This window comes from Cynoglossus semilaevis, chromosome 16 (genome assembly GCF_000523025.1).
Source record: "Cynoglossus semilaevis isolate Cse_v1.0 chromosome 16, Cse_v1.0, whole genome shotgun sequence".
Lineage (NCBI taxonomy): Eukaryota > Metazoa > Chordata > Actinopteri > Pleuronectiformes > Cynoglossidae > Cynoglossus > Cynoglossus semilaevis.
In genome coordinates, this window is record NC_024322.1 from 17,252,055 (window position 1) to 17,272,354 (window position 20,300).

Below are 20,300 nucleotides of genomic sequence, written 5' to 3' on the forward strand. Positions count from 1 at the left end.
GGGGGGGGCGGCCGGCGTGTCTGAGTGTCTGCAAAGACGGGAGGGAGTTGATGGTGGAGTGGAGGAGTAGAGGGGGGGCGGGGGCTGAGGGGAGGGAGTCATTAAAGTGAGGTGCCTGGAATATTTGCTTTAAATTTTTACCCGTTTTTTTTTTTTTTTTTTTTCTCCTCGTGTTGATTGATGGCGAGCGCAGCCGTGATACAGTCGACGCGGTGATTAGCAGGAAACGAGGCCACTCGTTACAAGGTGCAGGAAATGTAGGCCGGCCCGCCTCCGTGTTCATCCGCTCGCTCTGTGAATCCAGGGCGTTTCCTCTGAGACTCGGGCCTCGCTCGTCCCTGCTTTTGGCCCGGCGATGATTGAAGAGCCGACGGAGTGTGTGTGTGTGTGTGTGTGTGAGATCATAAGGAGAGTGGGCGGAGTCAAAGACATGATTCTTCGAAGGAATCTTTTTTTTTTTTTTTTTCCCATCTCCTACTTGAAGACAGCGGTGGCAGATGTGCGAAGGAGAGGTTGTTTTGAAAAGCTCCTCCTCCTCCTCCTCATCATCATCATCATCATCACCAAAGAGTCAGACGACACTTAAAGACACAGCGTGACACGTGTCACAGCCTCTCGGCTCCGTCGCTACGATGAACGTCACCTGGAGAAACTGTACACAGAAATGAGAGCGAGCTGTCACTGCTGCTGCTGCTGCTGCTGCTGCTGCTGCTGCTGCTGCTGCAACACCGGCTCTGACTGTTACCTCCACTGGGGGAAGAAGAAAAAAAAAAACCAGCGCCGCACGTTGGGTTGAATTTTCCGACAGTGTCACAGTAACAGACAGATACATGGAAATGTCTGTAATGGTGTTTAAATAAGTCTGTGTGTGTGTGTGTGTGTGTGTGTGTGTGACAGGTGACTTCGCGGTGCTACTGAAGGCTGGGATGTCAGTAAAACAGGCCATCGTCTACAACCTGCTGTCCGCCCTCATGGCCTACATTGGCATGATGATTGGCACGGCTGTGGGCCAGTACACTCACAATGTCACCAACTGGATCTTCGCCGTCACGGCCGGCATGTTTCTATATGTGGCTCTGGTGGATATGGTGAGTTAGGAACAGTCAACCGTCACCACGGCAACTTTTTAACAAGGATTAGCCCAGTGGTAGAGCTGCTAACAGTTAGCGGGCCGTGTTCACACTGGACCGTGTCCTAGTTCTTTGGTCCATATGAGATTTTTTTTTTTCAATCATCATCTGATGTTTATCAATAAAAAAAAAACGAAATAATTAAAAAAGTTCATCTGATTGTTCCCTGAGCCGCAGGTTGAGAACCTCAGCTCTAACCCGCTGTGGTTTTCTTCCTTGCAGCTTCCTGAAATGCTCCACGGAGACAGTGAGGAGCACAAGCGCTGCCAGCTGGGCCACTTTGTCCTGCAGAACCTGGGCATGTTGACCGGGTTCACCATCATGCTGCTCATCGCCATCTTTGAAGACCGCATCGTCTTCGACTTCGGATTCTAAGAGAAGAAGAAACCTGCTGAAATGTCAAAAAAAAAAAAAAAAAAAAGCAGCGGTTCTTCATCCACATCTCGTGACTCGGCTTAGTGATGTCTCCACTCGGCTCCACCGTCTCGTCCGCCTGTCAATCATCATTAGTCTATTTCCTGGGAACAAGGCTACAGTCGGACTGTACCTCTGCTCCATCCCATAATAATAATTTAAAAAAAAAAAGCTGAGCTGTGATTGGTCAGCTGCTGCTGACTCAGCTCATGATGTCATCATCATCACCGTCACCTGTAATGTCGTCCTTGTCCTGGTGGTGTCTCATTCATCCTGCTGTCGACTCCATCATCGCCTTCTGTCTCTATCATCAGACTAGTGGCGAGCCCCGGTCACTGCAGCCGCAGCCCGAGCTTCTGTCAGAGGTTCTCAGGTTGGAGAGTCAAACCAGGACGGAGCGGTGACCGGGTCAGAACTGATCAGACTAGTTCTTTACTTAGTGATCGAGTGGCGTTAATAACACAGTGCCACACGGTGGTGGAGAAGAGTACTCTTCCACTTCCTCCACTGTCCTTCAGATTCTCTGGACTGGTCAGTGTGAACGGCCGTTCACTCTAAATTGACCGTTGGTGTGAATGGTGTCTATGATCAGTGCTGTGATTGGCTCTCAGCCCGCGAAGGTGAAAAAATAACCAAACAAAAACAAACTTAAAATCTTTGGAGCTTCCGCCGCAAGTCAACGAATTGGTACCGAATTAACAACTAAATTACGCAAAGAATATTTAACGTGAGTTTTATGAAACTAAAACCTGATTAACATCTAAAAACAGTTTGTTTGTTTTTTCAATTTAATTTCTTAAAACTGAAAATCTTAGTTTTTTTTTTGGAGACCAGTCAGTATTTTCAGGACAATCAGTGTAGAACTGTAGTTTATCGTAGTATCGGTTCTAGGTGAAACGCAGTATTTGGTTTGTTTAGGTTTTGTAGAACTGTCGTTCAGGTACTGTTGACCGACGACACGTTAGCTTGCTTGCTAGTAAACTAGCCGTCATTTGTTTGACCAATGAAGATGGAGGAAATTAAATTAACCCTCGACCTACATGACTTAGAGCGCCCTCTGCTGTGGCACTTGTTAACCACTTCAGACAATCTAAGTGGGGTTTTTTTTTCTCTTTTAAATATTTGTAGTAAATATAAAAAAATGAGGGACTTCTTCAAATATAAATTGTCGGTTTTTCACCCATCTGGAATTTAAGCAATTACGTTTGAATGTAGTTGTTCGGAAAACTAGTCCACTGCTGTGACTTAGCGATACACGACCGTTGGCTGCAACGTAGCCCAGTTCAGAAATCCAAATCCAAATACTCTTGAGTAAATATTGCGTACAAATTTATGCCTTGAAGTTTTGCGTTAACAGATTGCAGTGGGGTCGCGTTCTGTTGCCACGGTTGCCACGGTGAAGAACCCGTTCTGTTGTTGTTCCTCAGGAACGCTAACAAAGGCTGAGTCGTCACGTCGGTGCTGGTATCACAAAGTACTGTAACCTCACAAGGTCCAATCAGAACTCAGCACCTCAACAGATCTGGTTCCCTCTGATTTTTTTTTTTTTTTTTTCTCCCTCTTTTTTGACCACCGTAATGGAACGGAATGGATGTCAGTCCTTAGTCCAGACCACGGATCAGGTCGTGACCTGGTGTCTGAAGTGTTCCTTATTTGTCTTAGAACTTTTTGACCTACCCTTCCTACCACATATTCAAATTTAAAATCAGCATTCCTTACACCTGTCGTGTCAATTCTTTTTTTAATCATCGTTTCATTTTTTTTTTTTTTTTTTTTATATAATCAGCATTCCTCTCTGTCCGCGGTTCTGGACGGTCATTGTCATCAAATGTGCCAAGTTTTGGATCCAAGCGTGAGACTTCAGTGGCAGGTGCTTGACACTAACTACCCCGCGTCCCCCCTCCATTTGCTTGCCCCCCCCCAACATTCCGTTTGTTAATGTGCTTAAAGTGCCGGCGTGCACAGATTAACGCTCGTGTGTGTCTTTATTTATGCTGTCACTGTGTGACGTCCGTCGTCCACGTCTCTTGGTGGATCGTTGTCATTGGTCAGCTCACGGAGCTCATGGAGTCAAACAGTAATAACGTCGTGTTTAGTGTAAAAAACGTTTTTCTAGTTTTCTCTCAGTATTGAAGAGTTTTTGTTAATTTTTAAATGAAGTGAACGTGAAGAGCGTTCGGATCGTTTTAAACATCGGGGACTCGCTGTCGGGTCGAAACTGAACTGTGAACGTAGAAGTGAGGAGGTGTTTACTGCTCACGGTACCAGAACTCCTCAAACCCAGATGAACTCTCAGCTCCATGGTCACATGGTCTGCTGTTGAACTTGAATTCTCGACCTGTGCCGTTCTCAAAGCTGCTCTTCATTTGGATCTTTCGATTCTTCGGTTCTTTATTTGAACCAATGCTGTTTCTCTGCCACTGCTGTAATTTAATCACACTGTGGGGAGATTCTGCTCTTCTATGACGTGAGGCGGCCAATCAGGAACCTTCTTTCTTTGCAGAACAACAAGAGCTGTCACGTGACGACGGTCCGTTTGTTCTCAGCTCTGCTTCAGACGTCTGTACATTTGTCCAATCATCTGAATATGAAGTGTATCATGTGACATTCATGCTGTTTGCCTGTTGGTACGCCCCCTCTCCACTGAGGGGGGGGGGGAATAAAATCAGTGAAAAACTTCACTGGTGTCTGAGGAGTGTGGTGTGGTGTCCTGTTCTTCAAACTCTCTGTCCGTATCAGCAGGTCGAGGATCGCTGATTCATGAATAAATGTGGGAACACAGCACATGCTGTTGAAGCTGTCAACAAAGGTCAGGGTCTGATGAGAAAACCAAACGTGTGTGAAGTTTCACGTGGACACGATGAAGGTCAGACTTTTAATGAGATTTTTTTTTTAACATAACATCAAAAAAAATGTTCCAAAGAAAATGTGTTTCTGGGGGTTTTTTTTCGATCATTGTTTTCTTTTTTACTTAAGTTGTGGTTAAGGGAGTGAGTCAGGGTTTTTGGTCAGGGGTCAGGGGTTGGACCCCCACCTTCCCAATTTGTATAGAATTGTTAATTAGATAAATTTATAAAAAAAAGATGAGGAATAGCAATAAATGTATAAGTGAAAACAAAACTAAAATAAATAAGGCAAAGGTTAAAGGTTAGCCTCAGTAGGGTTTAGGTAAGAGTTAGCTAGCTTGGGTAAGAGTTAGCTAGCCCACAGTCTGCCCCTCTAGAAGCTGAGCTGGCACAGCAGCGCCACCCCTCGTTTAATCCAGTGATCTGCAGGAACGCTGGTGCTCAGGGTCATGGCGATGACATAGTTGGTGGAGTGACCTGTGGTGGACAGAGTTCCGCGCCGCTCACTCGTTTTGTAGACGGGTGCAACGTAGCACATCCTGTCAGGGACTTCCTGTCGCTTCATGGGCTTCAACCACATCTGACACAAAGCGAGAGAGAGGGAGAAACAGTCAGGGCGAGTGACAGTGACTTTGGTCAATGGTTCACACATTGATTTGACAGTAAAATCATCAGCTGATTCATCAGAGCGGGACAACCGTCATGGTGGTTGATGACAACTGATTTGTGATCAGTTTAGTTCAGTAATCAGGAAAGATGAATCCTACAATTTTTCCTAGTCTACAGTATGAGCTAGTGGTTCTCAAACTGCGGTCCGTGTATCTCTGTGTACATAATTGCCAGTTGCAGTATTGTACAGTGTCCAAAAATCCTGTCAAAAATAAAGGACCTTCTTAGTTTACCGTACTATTCTGAACACAATCACAACCACTGGAATTCTAAGTTGTCCTTCTCTACAAATTGATTTTTTTTTTTTTTTTGGGCCGTAAATTTAGAACTAATATCTTTTTTAATGTGGCTTTTATCAACCTTTTATGATCCACAGGAACGAGGTCGCTCATAAAACAGGAAACCACAAAGAAGAGATAAAGTTCTGTCCCGTCATAAATGGAGCCTAAAAAACAGAAGTCACTGTTCAGATTTGTTCCCTTTTTTTTTTCACCCATCTCAGTGACTGACAGTTTGGTCCAAACTGACGACAAACTCGTGTTTTGTTTTGTTTTTTTCTTCTTCTTCTTCTTCTTTGTTGATGGTTACTTTAACGCTAACTGCTGTTCCTGACGTCCCTCTGGGTGACGCTACACCCACGGGTGTCGTAAGACTTCACCTCAGAGATTCACGTCCTATTGATAAAAACAACAAAATTGATGAACATCTGCGCGGCTGAGCTAACAGGCTCAACCAGCCGTGACTCATGGGAGTATTTTTGACACCGGGGGCATTTCACAGACACAGAATCAATAACGCTCCTCCTCACAAACATCACATTAATGTAAGATATGTACGTATGCAACCGCGTTGTCATTATTATTCCACAGGCTGCCTGAAGCTGGTAAAAAAAAAGAAAAGAAAAACCGAGGCCTCACAGCTGCCCACGCCGACGTGTGAACGAAGCGTACACCCACTCATCCCTCTCTGTTTAATCATTCAGTTAAAACCGTTTTGTCCTTGGGAAAAAGTGCCGCTCAAATGCTTCAGGTACCGATTATCGCGGAACGAGAGGCAACAGGGACGTGAGATTTGATGTGAGCAACTCAGGCATAAAAACAAGTCACGCGTGTTTCTGTGGGTGCATTAGGCAAAAATAATTACTGTAAATGAGCATTCGCACGCACTGAAGTGGATGTGCAAAAAAAAAAACTCGGGTTTAATCATTTACCGAGAAGTTTGGGTTTATTTTTAGGATCGAGAACTGCAGGGAACACGAAGGACCGCACCGTCATCATAGCATGAAAGAGTAAGTCGTAACTCACATACTGTAACATAATGTGCTAACGCAGGTGACGTCGTAATTTAGGACGTAAAAACATCGGAATAGTCTGACTCACACCTGTGAGCCAAGGTGAAGGGCGAAAACTTCCCCAAAAACCAACACAAACATAAGTCAGCGAACGTAGCACAATTCAATGTATGGCGTAGAATCCGCGAATGTAAACGAAGTCATCTTCCGCTTATAGCGCAGCGGGACGATGTACACATCCGCTCGCTGGCAAACTAGTTCCCGTGCAAATTTTGTTTTAACGCCGTACATCGGAATGGAGGAACAGGACTTCCGTAACAAATTTATAGGAATATATCAACAGCGTCTTCCCGTATGTATGATTTAAAAGAAATTTTAAAAATGTGTGATTTTCACTTCCCGCCTGTGGATGTGAGGGGGCTGCCCGTCTTTAAGCCTGTTCAAAAACAAACATAAATAAAGCAGTTTTTGACGCTCGGTCGTCGATGGACTTGAACGCTTCGTGTTGTTTATAATGTAACACGTTTGTTTTAATTGTCAGATTTCATTCACTTGTTTAGTTTGATTATTGTAATTGTCAGATTTCATTCACTTGTTTATTAAGATCGACATGTTTTTGTGAGCGAACTTTAATAACTGTAATAACTCCTCACCACTGGCATTGGATCATGCAGGACTTTGGGGTAGGACTCGGCCAGAAGCCTGGATCTTCTGTCCCATCGGGCGCCGTCCAGGAACAGGCCACGGACGTAGACACCTGCCACAGGAGGTCGGAGGTGAAAGACAGTGTTTAATAATGGGCTCAGATTCTGAAGTTCTCTTAACAGAGTGAAGTGACTTTTTCAAACTGCGAGACTTTTTTTTTAATGGGTGAAGAATAAAAGGGTGAGACGTTGTTATCACCAACTCAGTCTAAATCACACAGACAAATGCACAAAGGCCTCATCAGATGAAGAGTGTGACGGAGTCGGCTGAGCTGCAGCTGTGGCTGGATGCTGATTGAGGCTGAGAGTGTGTCTGATAAAACTCTGAGCTACGACGGCGGCGGCGGCGGGGGGCTGATTCAGGACAAGTCTGCAGTTTGACTCACTGTGGTGTTGTACTTCACTGTCTAATTTTCTATCAGTCAGTTTTCATCCCCCTCTTATCGTTCACCCACTGATTGTTTGTCTTTTTATCACTCAATCCTTCAAAAACCCTGTTCCCCGTCAACTGGTCTGGGTCTGGTTCTGACCCGAGGAAACGTCTTCTATTAACATTCAGCAGCAGCGACACTACATTCACTCCTGGACGACCGTTACTTCGTCTCAGCAGATCCACCCTCCGTCTCCTGCCCCTGCAGTCTGTGTAACTCACCATCCTTCGGGGGCTGTTTGTATTGTCGGTCATCCAACACCTCAAAGTCAAAGCCCAGCAGGTCGATGGGGACGGCGTGCTTCCTGGCGTAGTTCTGCTGGCCGGCTGTGAGAAACGCCTGAGTGAAGAAGAATCCCGAGATCCAGAAGACCGCGGGCATCCCATGATCACACCAGTCCTGTAAACACAGCAGGGACCAACGGAGAGTCAGGGTGTGTGTTTGGTGTTTTTAATCAAGTAAAAAAGAATAATAATTACTTAATCAGTGTTTTAAAAAAATACTACAAATTTTAGGTGATGACATTCAGATGATTTGAATTCCGGGAATGCCCCAAGGTTGAAAAAATGCATTGGAATGAAGTGAATAGTCTTTTCAAAAGAAAACAAAAAGACTCTTATGATGGTGACGTGTCACAGAAGCAGGAGGGTCGAGATAAAGATAACAGATACAGTTCATCATCACACTGTGATAATAAAGTGAGCCGTGTTTCACTGTTGCCTGAAGACATTCCCACAAACACAGGTCCTCTATTATACTGGAAGTCAGTGAAAACAATAATAAAAAAAACAGAAGTGACCAAGCAGTATTTAACAACTCAATTACTACAGAGTTGGTAAACTTTCTAAAAATTGACACCAAATACTTCGTATCATTTGTCCCCATGTAAAAACTGTTTGTTGTTGCTCCTCTACGATTTTAAAATAAAGATGTGGAAAATGTTTTCAAATATATCGAAACTGGGATGAAATTTAATATAATTCTGAAAAAGTTTGTTCTGCCTGCTCTTAGAGCCTGGTCGTGTATTGTTTATTAAACCGGATGTGTAGGTTGACAGTGAAGCGCAGACCGGAAGTATGCGTTGCTCGAAGGAGTGATTGGATACATAAATTAAAATGACTTCGCTCCCTCCGACAGGAAACGTTCGTCCGTGTCTGTTGTTTTATTTATAACAAAGTATAAGCGCCGTGATACTCCGGTTATATAATCATAATCACGGACGTATACTGAGTGTACGGACAATAAAACCCGCGCCTCTAAAAATGTTAGTTCCATGCGATCCTCCACCACATCCTCAGAAGCGAAAACGTTGGGGAACGTAAGTGGGAACAGGAAAATCAAACAGACCGGTACGAAATAAAACTGCTGCGGTCGCCTCGCCCCGCCCCACACGACTCGGCCCAATCACGCTGTTATTTGTGTTGTTACGTCACAAACATGCGGCAAAACGGCGGTAGCGTCGAGCGACGTCAAACGCTGAAAAAGTGCGCCGCTCTGGTTAAAAGCCACAGGTGGACGAAGAAGAAATTAATGGCTGCTCGACCTGGTCCGATGACTTTACCTCCCTGCTGTTGTTGGTGTTTTTGACTTAGTGAATTAATTTTAGCTAGAATTTTGTCTAAGACTTAAAGTGGAGGGAAACTTTTTTAAAAACAGTTTGTTTCTCCGTTTTGCTTTGCTGAAACTGAGTTTTAAAAATGGCTGACCCACATGGTCACAGTATGTTTGGTGAGTGGTTTTACTCATTGAACCATGTTTTACCATTTTAGTTCATTGTCTTCTACAGTGAATTTCGAAAAGAAAACTGTTCACATTGTATCAGACTGGTAGTTTAACAAGGTTTTGACATGAACAGATATGCTGGGATTGGAGACGAGTTGGAAGCTGTCCAGAGTCAGAGTCCACTCCTGAAACTCAAGACAAGGTGAGACACCTGTGGAGTCAAACCCAGGTTTTCTATTTAATAAGAAAGTCATTATTTGACTAATGTTGTTCTCACTCCAGTACTAACATGACTGCTGTCTGGTTAATTCTCCAGATTGATCGTCCTGAAGATCTTCAACACAGTAGGACCTTGGTTTTTCTTTTATTCTGTGCGGCCGCCGCGCTGCTCTTGTGTCCCAACAGGCTGCCGTGCCTAGCTGTGTGTGTGTTTGAATGTTTTAAACATAGCAAAACGTCCAAAGGCTGACTTCCAGTAATGGGTTCAGGGCCATCGTAGTACTTCCTCTTGGCTGCCATGCCTACCTGTCTACTGTGCTGTAGGCCCAGTGTAGCCCAGTCTGTCAGACACATTTTTAGATTTTTAATTTATAGGTCACTGGCAGTTTATATAATCCCAGCATACCACAATTTTGATCTCCGTTTGCTGCAACTTTCTACGTGTTTGACTTCCGTCTGAGGCAATTTCCTACAAGATTGACGTTCCATTTGCGGCAATTTCCTACATAGTTGACGTTCCGTTTGCGGCAATTTTCTACAAAGTCGACTTTCTGTTTTGCGGCAATTTTCTACAAGGTTGGCGTTCCATTTTGCGGCGATTTTCCACAAGATCGACGTTCCGTTTGCGGCAATCTTTTACGCTTTTAGACGTTGTGATCATTTTCCACCATTTTGGATGTCCTGGTCTTCCTCCACCATTTTGGATATCCTAGTCATCCTCCACAATTTCAGATGTTGCGGTTGCTGTCCAGAGTGACTACCCAGTTCTCCAGCTCCACTGACCAAGATGAATGACGAGGACTCCACAAGTCGTGTATTCCTACCATTGTACCTTTTGTAAATGTATATGTACAGTACATGTATTGCTTGCCTTTGTACCTTTTTGCTCAATGTATTTGCATGACTATTGAACTTTGTAAATGTAAACTTAAGGAATCTCTGGATGTTTGTAGATATTGTGATTCATGTGATGTTTGACTGAGTTCTCACTGGATGTGGCCGTCACTGTCAGTGCTGTGAGTCTGTACTGCACTTCCTCTGTTCTACCTCTGTTCTTCCAGGTTTGTATTAGCCTTAGGATATTTGGGATACTGTAGAGTAAATGAAATGTGACTGTAAGGCTGGTGAGTTTGCTTCTGCTGTTGATTTAAACAACCAACTTGTATGTTTTTTTTTTTTGTTTTTTTTTAGAATGTTCAACTTTCCAGGTTAAATCTAAACTGCCACTATTTGGCCTTACATCATCAAGTTCACCATCAGATTTTTCTCAACTTTCTACAAAATCAAATGGTTAAAAAAAATGCAAGACAAATTAAAAAAAATAAAAAATCAAATTTTCAGTTACACCAAGTCTCTGTTTTGACAGTATACTTTAACTGAAAGGTAAATTTAGCAGCTGTTCGCATCAGTACCAGAGGTCCACATCAGTCCCTTTATCTTCTGCTATTTAACCCATGTAACTTGTCAATACACTGTTTAAAAAAAAAAAATTGTAAATTAGAACTTTATCTTTACCAAGTATTGTGTCATCTCTTTGACAAGTATATTTTCTACTTCTGTGGTATTTAGACGACGATTTGGGAGGCCTCCCTGCAGGGAACATTTTCTCCTGCAAAAATTATTCGTTTTAGTGGATACACACAGGGCAAGCTGTCAAATTTATAAATATGCTGGCATAATGTGGAGGGCATATAGGTTAGATTGCGCGTTTAGGTTAGAAAATATACTTGGCAAAGAGACAACACAAGACTTGATAAAGAATAAGTTCATATTTACAACTTTTTTTTTTTAATGTATTGACAAGTAACTGGGCTGAATATCAGAAGATGGAGGAACTGATGTGGACCTTTGGTACTGATGCTAACAGATGCTAAATTTACCTCAGTTGAAGTATGCTGTTAAGTCTGAGACTAGGGAAACTGAAAATTTGTTTTGTTTTGTTTTTTTTAATCCTGTCTTCTTTTTTTAACCTTGATTTTGTAAAACGTTTATGAAGGTGAAGCTGATGATGGTCTTGAAGGTGTAGTTGAGGAACAGGTGTAGCACTGTAGCAAACTGTCCACTCAAGTGGCAGGGTATTAATTTAATTCACTGGTGTTTAATGTTGGTAAACTGTGTACCAGTGTTTTATGGTCGGTGTAGTTGGGTGGTGGTGTTGGTGGGTGATGGTGTAGCTCTGATTGACTGATGTGGTAAGATCAGTCAGTCCAACAGGTAAGATCTTCTCAGTGGTTCTGGATCCAAACCAGCTGTTGAACTTCTGGCCTCCTGGACTGTTGGGTGGAAGTGGACCAGGTGGACCAACTCCTGAGTCGAAAGATCTTCTCAGCCACAGGAAGTCTTCAGGTCTGATCTTCACATTGACCTTTGATAAATCTGTTCAAGTTTAATCTGACTGACTGTCTGATCTGGGTCCAGGGTTCTAAGACTGCTGCAGGGTTGACCTTGGATAAGTGGGTTCTGTGCTGTCTGTTCACACGGCAGACCAAAGTTTGACCATGATCTGGACGGACCCCAGAGAGCTGGAGTGGACTAAATGTGAGCATGTCCTCTGTGATGTTCTGTCTCCTGAGATTCTGTCTTTGTCAAAGAAAATCTAATGGTCTCTCCTCCCCCCCGTCTCTGTCTTTGTCAAAGAAAATCTAATGGTTGCCCCCCCCCCACCCCCACTTGTCCTGCTGACAGATGTTAACTGGACCTTTTCTACTACCACACATGTACAGGATGACCCCCGCCTCCCCTGAAGAGACCATTAAAGACGTCAGGTCTGTCCTTCTCTGGTGTACATTTTGTTTATGATTTTATATTTTTCTCATGTTAATCTTTGATCCAACAGACCTGAGACTATGGACCTTGGAGAAACTACATCCTGGTCTGGACTGCAGCCAAGAAGATCCTGTCCTGCCTCCGTCCTACTGGGTGTCTGAAGGTCTGTACTAAATTATAATCCTTCTAGTGGTCAGTTTTTTTTTGTTTTTTGTTTTTTTTTGTTTTGTGGTGTAGAAAATTTACTGTACTCATTCATGTTCAGGTTCTGCCCCCCCACCCCTCAGGACCCGTGCTGACGACAGTTGACAGGATCGTCCACTCCTGGTCCCTGATTGGCTGTATATGGATTTATATTGTGACTGTTTCCAGATGATCATGTTGTTACATAGATGTTCTAAGATCTGGTCTTTGGTCACTGATGAATTAAACTAAACTTAATCCTAGATTTATTTCTGCTTTAGTTTAAAATCAGTCAGAGTTTCATGAACTGGATTTCCTTCACACACCCCCACACCCCTCCCCCCTTCACACTCTTCTCCCCTTCACGTCCCCCTTCTTCTTGGTGCTTAACGAAATCCAGTCGTGAATTCTTACTGAGTGCTGTACCATGGTACCAAGTTTCCAAAATCAGACCTGGATCCGTCTGGTTTTGGGACCTGGTACCAACTAGTTAATGTGTAGTTATTTAGAACAGAATGAAGATCTTGATTATGATCAAGTCTTTGTAGTTGTTTCATCAGTGGCCTCTGGTCCAGATCAAGGACTACACATGAGAACCACGGTGACTCAGTTCACAGTTGCCTTGTCTGTTTTGTTTGTTTTTTTTTGTTTGAGTTGGAGGATTTATTTTTGTTTAGTTTTTTTGGACTGTGACCTCTGTTCCTTTTAGTAACACTTTGATTTGAGATGTCAAAATAAACTACGTTCAATATAAAATGAAATGGAAATGATTCTTTCTAACTTATTTTAGAATCTAGTCACGGGCCAGATTTGATGGTTCAGTGGGCTGGATTTGGGCCGCGGGCCACCTGTTGATCACTGCTCTATACTTGGTATATCCTCTAGCTTTCTTAAACATTTTTAAGCCTTGGTTTAAAAAGAGAAGAAAACTAGATGTTGTAGTTTTGGGTGCATTCGTCTTAGAGGAAACATGGGAAGTGATGCAGTGCGGTCACATGAAGTCTTGTGTAACTTTCTGTGACTCGGCCTCAGTCGAACTGCTGCTGACTCTGAAGGTTAGGGTTTGTACCAGAGTGAACTTTCCATGTGATTCCACCTGATCAGCCCTGACGCCGGTCAGGCTGTGTTCTCACTCTGAGACGCCGTTCTCAGCCTCTGTCGTTCTGTAGGAACAACAATGGTGACATACAAGTCTATGGCTGCTGGTGGACAGAGAACGGCGTCTCTGTCCACAAAGAGAACAGCTGGTTTGTGGGTGTATTTTGTTTTTGTTTTTTTGTTTGTTTTTTTTAAATAGTCTAGTGTTCTATAGTTTTGCTGATGCTAAGGAGTTAGAACAGAGAACCAAAAGTAACAGCCTCTCTACAGGAACCAACCATTTTAACAACATCAAATACAATATTTAAGATACTGCATTTAACAAGTATCTGACTCTATATAAATGGGAACCACTGAAAGAAGTACTAGGGCTGTGTAGTGGCAAGAATCTGGTGATACCATGTGTACTACGATACAGGGGCAATAATATGATATATTGTGATTCTACAAGTACAAAGATATATTGAGGGGTTGTTTTTTTTCCCCAGTGTAACTGTAGTCTCAGTGTGATCCTAGTCTCTCTCAGTACTAACACTGGAACAGAGGGATCTACATTTGGAATCACTAGAGAAGTTTCCTGAAACCAGACTTCCCATTTTTCCTTCCTATTATGCCTCAGTTTCCTCATACAAACCACCATGTTCTTCCCTGGGGAAGTTACTACAGTCTGTACTACAGTCTGTCCCTCAGATCCCTGGTGTAGTACTCGTGTAGTACCCGTAAACCTTTCTAGACTGTGAATGTTTTCAGCCTCCAGTACCTGTAAGAACTTGAGGCGCTCCAAGAAGTCGTTGACGTAGCTCCCCAGTGGTTTGAGGCTGGGGTAGGACTTCTTCATCCACGTGGCTGGAACACGGCCCTTCAGGATACTGCTGACCACTTCCTCCAGCTCTGCAGACATCACTACCAGGCCCTACACACACACACACACACATGCTGGCTTTAATGGACCTTGTGGTCCAGACTGTGTAGAGGACTAATGGCCTTGTGTGTATTAGCTCGGTGCTAACTGTGGAGTCGTAGTACTACACCTCAGTGGTATCTCCACATTAATCTCGTACCTTGATGGCCCTCTGGATGTTGACGCAGGATTCTCTGACGGTGCTGAGCAGCTTATTGAAGCGACCCATCTCCTGCACCAGCACCGTGTTCATGCTCTGGTTGTAGGTCGTGGGGAAACGTCTCATCACTGCCTCCAAATCAAAGTTTCCGGGCAGCCTGCTCAGGACGTCGGCTGCCACGTCCAACACCATGTCGTCTGAGGACGCGGCGTCTCCGCTGGAGGAGTAGGACTGGAGAAGGAATAAAAATTTAGCTTCTTTCATATTACTTTAAAGTAAAAAAGTAAAGGCAAAATCACTTAATTAGGACTGTAAGAAAATTCAATTGATTTGCTGAAATATCGCGATATTTCCTCTCCTGATCCCGTATCAATCTCCTCCTCCATCAGTTATTGATTTTTTTTCCCAGTCCAATATTCCTGGTGTTGGTTCATGATTTTTTTTCTTTTCTTTCTTCTCTAGTGATTCCAAATGTAGATCCCTCTGTTCCAGAGTTAGGAACTGATGTTCAGATGGAACAGAGTCTCAGACCAGGATCACACTGGGACTACAGCTACACTGGGGGGGAAAAAACCCCCCTCAATACATCGACGTGCCCATAGTATCGCAATCTATCATATTGTTACCCCCGTATCGTGATACGTATCGTCAGATTCTTGCCAACACACACCTCTGGTCTTTTTCTTTGCCCGTATCGTCAGATTCTTGCCAACTCACACCCCTGGTCTTGTTCTTTGCGGAACATAAACACATATAATACTACTAATAATCATCAGTATTAGGGCAGTTGCCTGTGAGGAGGTGTTTGATCCTCGTCAGTGTGATGCTGTTGACTCAGCCTCCACCTCATCAGTGAAACACACACACACACACACTCAGGGCCCATCCCCACTTGGCAGAGAAGTCGTGGCAGCCTTTCAAACAGCCCTCCACAGGTAGTGGGCTACAAATTGCCTTCGATTCTGCTGCTGCCTCAGCTGGTTCTGACAGCTGCGAGGCAGATAATTGGTTCAACTGTGAAGAAATAAAGAACAAACAGCACACACACACACACACACACACACACTCACAGTTACAGTGGGAGAATGACAAATGGCTGCTTGGCTCCACGTGAAGGCGAGGGCCGTGTTTGTCGGTTATTGAGACAGATGAGCGCGTAATAAATGCAAATAAAGTTCACACATGACTGAAGCCGCTGTTAATCTTGTTGAATGGAGCATGTATGAATAAATGTCAGAGTCCATTGTGCTTTAATTCTTAGCTTGACGTCCAGAAGTGGCGACGCCTGCGGAAATAATTTTCCTGTTTATTTGTGGCCGGGCCTATTTTATAGCTGTCAAAATAAAACCTCACTGTAGCCGAGGACCTGAAAAGACACTCGTGGGGACGCGAGGCGTCTAATTCCCACCAGGGATTCTGTTGGTTTTTTTTAAAAAAAACCTGGTTTGATGAGGGAAAAAGGCAGAACTGGAATGTTTAAATAAAGAATCTGATAGTGGGATAAATAAAACTCGTCCCGTTTTGTGATTGAAGACGAAACTTTGTCTCTGTCATCTTCAAGCTTTGATGATGTGAAGCCTTTTAGATTTTTTTTTTTTTTTAGCAGTAAATAAGGGCAGGAATAAGGAAACAGAAGGATGCATTCTCATAGAGAACTTTACAGAGCTGATGATGATGATGATGGTGATGGTGATGATGATCACAATCACACTAATACACCAGGGCTGCTGAGAGTCAGACTCTGTCTCTGCCGTCTGTCTTATTTCTCTTTGAGAATTCTCTCCACAGAGGAAAGAAAAAAAAACAAAATTCTATTTAAAAATGTATTTGCAGCTAAAGCTGTTCACTGGAGTCTGAGCAGCTGCTCAGTCCAGCAGAAGGATTAGAGAGTGTCCTCTCTACTGCCTGAAATTCTGTTTTTTTTTCTTTTTTTTTTTTTGTTTCAGCAGCTGCAGAAACTGAAACAGACTCAACAAATTAGACAAAAAAAAAACAGGGATTTCAGATATAATAATTATTGTGATTATTATTAAAGAAAAGCTTCCCTTAATAAAATAAATCATCAAAACACTATTTAATCATCAATTAAAAGATGGAGGATTTTAATGCTAATAAAACTATTAATACTAAAAATCAGCCTGTGTCTTACGTGGTGTCATGATGCCAGCCCCCGCCCCCTATGTTGTTTCAGTCCCACCAGTCTACTGCTGTTCTGGTGAATGATCTTCCATTTGAATTTCTACCAACTACGTAGTGACATTTCCAGCTGAGCTTCTGGGAAAATGTTATTGTTTTGGTTGGTGACCAGACCAAACCGTACATCGCCAACATTTTGGGTCTTTTTAATTGACACAGTGAAAAATGAAATGAGCGTCAGCTTCGTTGTCTTTGATGTGTTGTGGTTTGACTCTTTTTAGACACTAATAACTTTTATTGATCTTCTACTAGTTAATCCTAGGATGGCGGGGTGACGGGGGTCTGAGGTGACGGGGGTCTGAGGTGACGGGGGTCAGGTCCCAGTGGTCATTAGGTGAGGAGGGGTTTAGACCTGATACCCTCAGTGGAGAGAGAACAGTCAACCTAATCCAGCAAAAGGCAAAAATCTGGAGAAAAAAAAAGTTTTAAGCTAATTTGGAGAGGAGCTAAAACAGGCATGAACAACAAGGGAAAAAGATATTTGATCTCAACAAAAAAAATTGAAAATTATCCAATTGCCCGCCTACAGTTTTCAAATCAAAGTTTGTAAAACACAACTTTTTAAATGCACTGTTGAAGTTGGAGGATGACAGTTACAGACCCGTTCCTCTTCACTTTGTCAGAGTTGATTCAATGTAAAACTATTTTTGGTGCACATCCAAATAAATTTAAAAAAAACAACAACCAGGCCGGCCCTGTGTTGATGCTGTGCTGGGTGAGTTACTGACAAACACGACAGACGTGAATCCAGCTGCATCAGAGCGCGGGCTGGATTTACCTGTGTGAGCAGGATGCTGTCGAACAGGAGCTGCGTCTCCGCCTGATCCTTGGTGATATCTGCGTTGGCATTCAGGCCAAATACCTCTGGCGACTGGTTGAGTGGCAGAGACTTGGTGTGTTCAACGTAGCTGTTGTACTGGGGCAGAGGCAGAGAAGAAAGGAGGGAGGGAGGGAGGGAGGGAGGGGAGGCAGCATTAGAGAACATCTCCAGTAATAACAGTAAAAAAAACTGTACTTGTGTAGCCTTTGTGAGTCCTGATAATCATGTGACTTCATGAATAAAAGATGTTGTTGCAGGAGGTGAGGGGGGGTACGGAGGGGGCCGGGGGTGGAGAACAAAACTACCAACTGGTGGAGCAGGCCGTGGATTTCACTTGTTCATCAACCTCCACTGACTGCTGCTGTGTCTCCTTAGAACCACTTTATCTCCTAATAACTTTCCAAAAGCAACTCAGCAAACATTGCTAAGCAACTGTTTTCTGTAATGTGCTTTGTTTGAGTTGAAAGTCAGTGAAGCGTGTGAACTTTATTCATGTGTTTTTTCTTTCTTTGTGAGGCGGTGACATGACAGAGGGTCGTGGAAATGATGGGTTTGTGGTCAAGGAGCTGGGGTTTTTTTTTTTTCTTTTTCTCTGCCAGCCAACTTTACTGAAACATATATTTACAACTCTGGTTTTTATGTCTGAATAACAGAGCACCGGGTCCCGAAGCTGCAGTGGTTGTTTTTTTAAAAGGTCAAACTTCTCTGAATGTGAATAAAGCAGTGTTTTGGACTTAATAACCAGCTATCAGACGGCTAACCTCATGGTAATTATATGGAGAAGAGGAGACGCTGCCGTGTTGGTCGAGAAATTATTATGTTTTCTGATGACATTTGCTCGTAGTAACACAAAATAGTAAAAGAAGAAGTTCAACGTTTTATGTTTTATGTTAATCCAGTCCAATGTAATATATAAAAAAAATAACTAAGAAACAAAACTGGATAAAACAACACAAAAATAAACACTGTTGAACCTAAAGTTCATTTGCCAGCCTGGTACAGACACCAGAGCTAACGTTAGCTACAACAGTCCTGGTACAGACCCCAGAGCTAACGTTAGCTACAACAGTCCTGGTGCAGACACCAGAGCTAACGTTAGCTACATCAGTCCTGGTACAGACACCAGAGCTAACGTTAGATACGACAGTCCTAGTACAGACACCAGAGCTAACGTTAGCTAAATCAGGCCTGGTACAGACACCAGAGCTAACGTTAGCTACATCAGTCCTGGTACAGATATACGTCTTCAACCAAAATTAATTTTATTTGGAAAAAAAAGTTAAATTTTTTATATATTTTTTAATTCATAGAATCAGTTACAGAAACTCTAATTAATTCAATTAAGCTAGTTAAAGCAGATTTCCTGAACAGTACTCGCTTCAATTCTTTAAGAACTCTTGACTTACGTCTCCTTCACCTGGTGCGTAGTAAAGGCCACTGGTGTCAAACGTATACTCTGGTTCCTCAGTGATCCTCGAGGTGTAGAACGTGGACAGGATTGTGCGCAGCGTCCTTCTGTCCCAGTCGTCAGTCACGCGGCCTCCGTAGTTACACTCTCCGGTCATGTAGCGGAGAGCGTCAAACGGCACCTCCTGCAGGAGGCATCAGTCATTGTGTGTGTGTGTTGAATAAAGAACAGGTGTACGTCGTAGTAGTTTGTGTAACAAACGCTGTATATCTGTGTGTACGTGGGTCTGGAAGTCGATACAATCGGTGGTAAATAAAAGAGCTGTCGTTGTAATGGCATCCTCTGTTTCAGGATTCTCACCTCTGATTTAACTGAATGTCACTCGGAGACAAATAAAAATGTCACTGCTTTTGCAGAAGGATCTCCACAGTAATCCATAAATGATACTTGCTTTCAGCAGCAACGGAGAAAATACAAATGGTGAGTTGAAGTGAGAGTTGAAGTGCTATCTGCGTGCAGAGAAATGTCAAGAGGACTTTTCAAAGTGGCAGCAGAAACCTCTTTTAACACTGACATTTTCTGTCTGCGTTAATATGAGCACAGTACTTCCATTGTGTAGTATCACCTCGAAAGTGAAAAAAAAAAAAAAAAAAAGAGTGGCTTTTGTGGTGATATTTTTCTGTGTCATAAGTACAACACAGATTAAATGAGCTGTACGTGGAGAACTGTCTACCTGGGACTGTTCCAGGAACATGTGCAGCTGCTGCACAGAGATCCGAAGGTCAGTTTCGTTGAACTCGTATGGAATGTTCCACCCTAGCGGTCCGAACTTCCTCCTCTCCTGTGTCAGGGCGTGGAAGAAACACAGGCCGTACAGGAGCTTCTTGAACTCAGCCTGGTGGAGAAAACAGAAGACGCCGTCAGAGACAACAGGATTGGCTGTTTTCACATCACCGCAGATGAAACGAGCACGCTTTGAAATACACAGCAGGGGTATAAAAAAAAAATACACAAAGAACGCAGTGACACCTACTGGTGAAGGCATGACAGATATGCTGTGAAAAAGAAAAAAAAAACACACACGGACCGGTTTCTGGAGCTCTCAAAAAACCTCGGATCGCAGATGGGATCCATTAGGAAGGAGCGGGCGATGTTGGAGCGGAGGCCCTTTGGAGCCTCGTTGGTCATCTTCACCCCATTCTGGAGCACTGCCACGGGGAAGGTTGGAGACGGGTAACTAGTCAGCCACAGCCTAAAACCTGGATGAGTCGTGTCTGGGTTCAGCCCCTGCTCAGAACCAATGAGATTATATTTACGGACAGTACGAGGGAGGATGAAAAAA

The 20,300-nt window shown here is 43.4% G+C and overlaps 2 protein-coding genes and 2 long non-coding RNA genes across 4 annotated transcripts in view; 3 read left to right on the plus strand and 1 right to left on the minus strand.

Annotated features, from left to right (window-relative positions):
• Positions 1-4,239, plus strand: part of slc39a10 (solute carrier family 39 member 10) — a 24,833-nt gene extending 20,594 nt beyond the window's left edge. Inside the window, 2 exon segments of the mRNA XM_025063738.1 lie at positions 898-1,088; positions 1,353-4,239. Of these exon segments, the coding sequence (XP_024919506.1) occupies positions 898-1,088; positions 1,353-1,505 (344 nt within the window). The 3' untranslated portion in view covers positions 1,506-4,239.
• A 255-nt stretch (positions 4,240-4,494) lies between these two features.
• The window catches only part of dnah7 (dynein, axonemal, heavy chain 7), a 56,470-nt gene continuing 40,664 nt past the window's right edge, over positions 4,495-20,300 (minus strand). The window contains exons 59-67 of the mRNA XM_025063739.1: positions 20,042-20,245; positions 19,692-19,853; positions 18,957-19,142; positions 17,509-17,646; positions 14,535-14,765; positions 14,234-14,386; positions 7,707-7,884; positions 7,004-7,107; positions 4,495-4,970 (exon numbers count right to left, since the gene is read on the minus strand). Coding sequence (XP_024919507.1) covers positions 4,764-4,970; positions 7,004-7,107; positions 7,707-7,884; positions 14,234-14,386; positions 14,535-14,765; positions 17,509-17,646; positions 18,957-19,142; positions 19,692-19,853; positions 20,042-20,245 — 1,563 coding nt within the window. The 3' untranslated portion in view covers positions 4,495-4,763. The remainder of the gene's footprint in view (positions 4,971-7,003; positions 7,108-7,706; positions 7,885-14,233; positions 14,387-14,534; positions 14,766-17,508; positions 17,647-18,956; positions 19,143-19,691; positions 19,854-20,041; positions 20,246-20,300) is intronic.
• Positions 7,891-10,590, plus strand: LOC103392440 (uncharacterized). Its single transcript, XR_522907.3, has 3 exons — positions 7,891-9,213; positions 9,341-9,409; positions 9,524-10,590. It is a non-coding gene; the product is annotated as an uncharacterized LOC103392440 (long non-coding RNA).
• On the plus strand, positions 10,672-13,604 carry LOC103392441 (uncharacterized). Its single transcript, XR_522908.3, has 5 exons — positions 10,672-11,772; positions 11,845-11,964; positions 12,112-12,191; positions 12,263-12,355; positions 12,458-13,604. It is a non-coding gene; the product is annotated as an uncharacterized LOC103392441 (long non-coding RNA).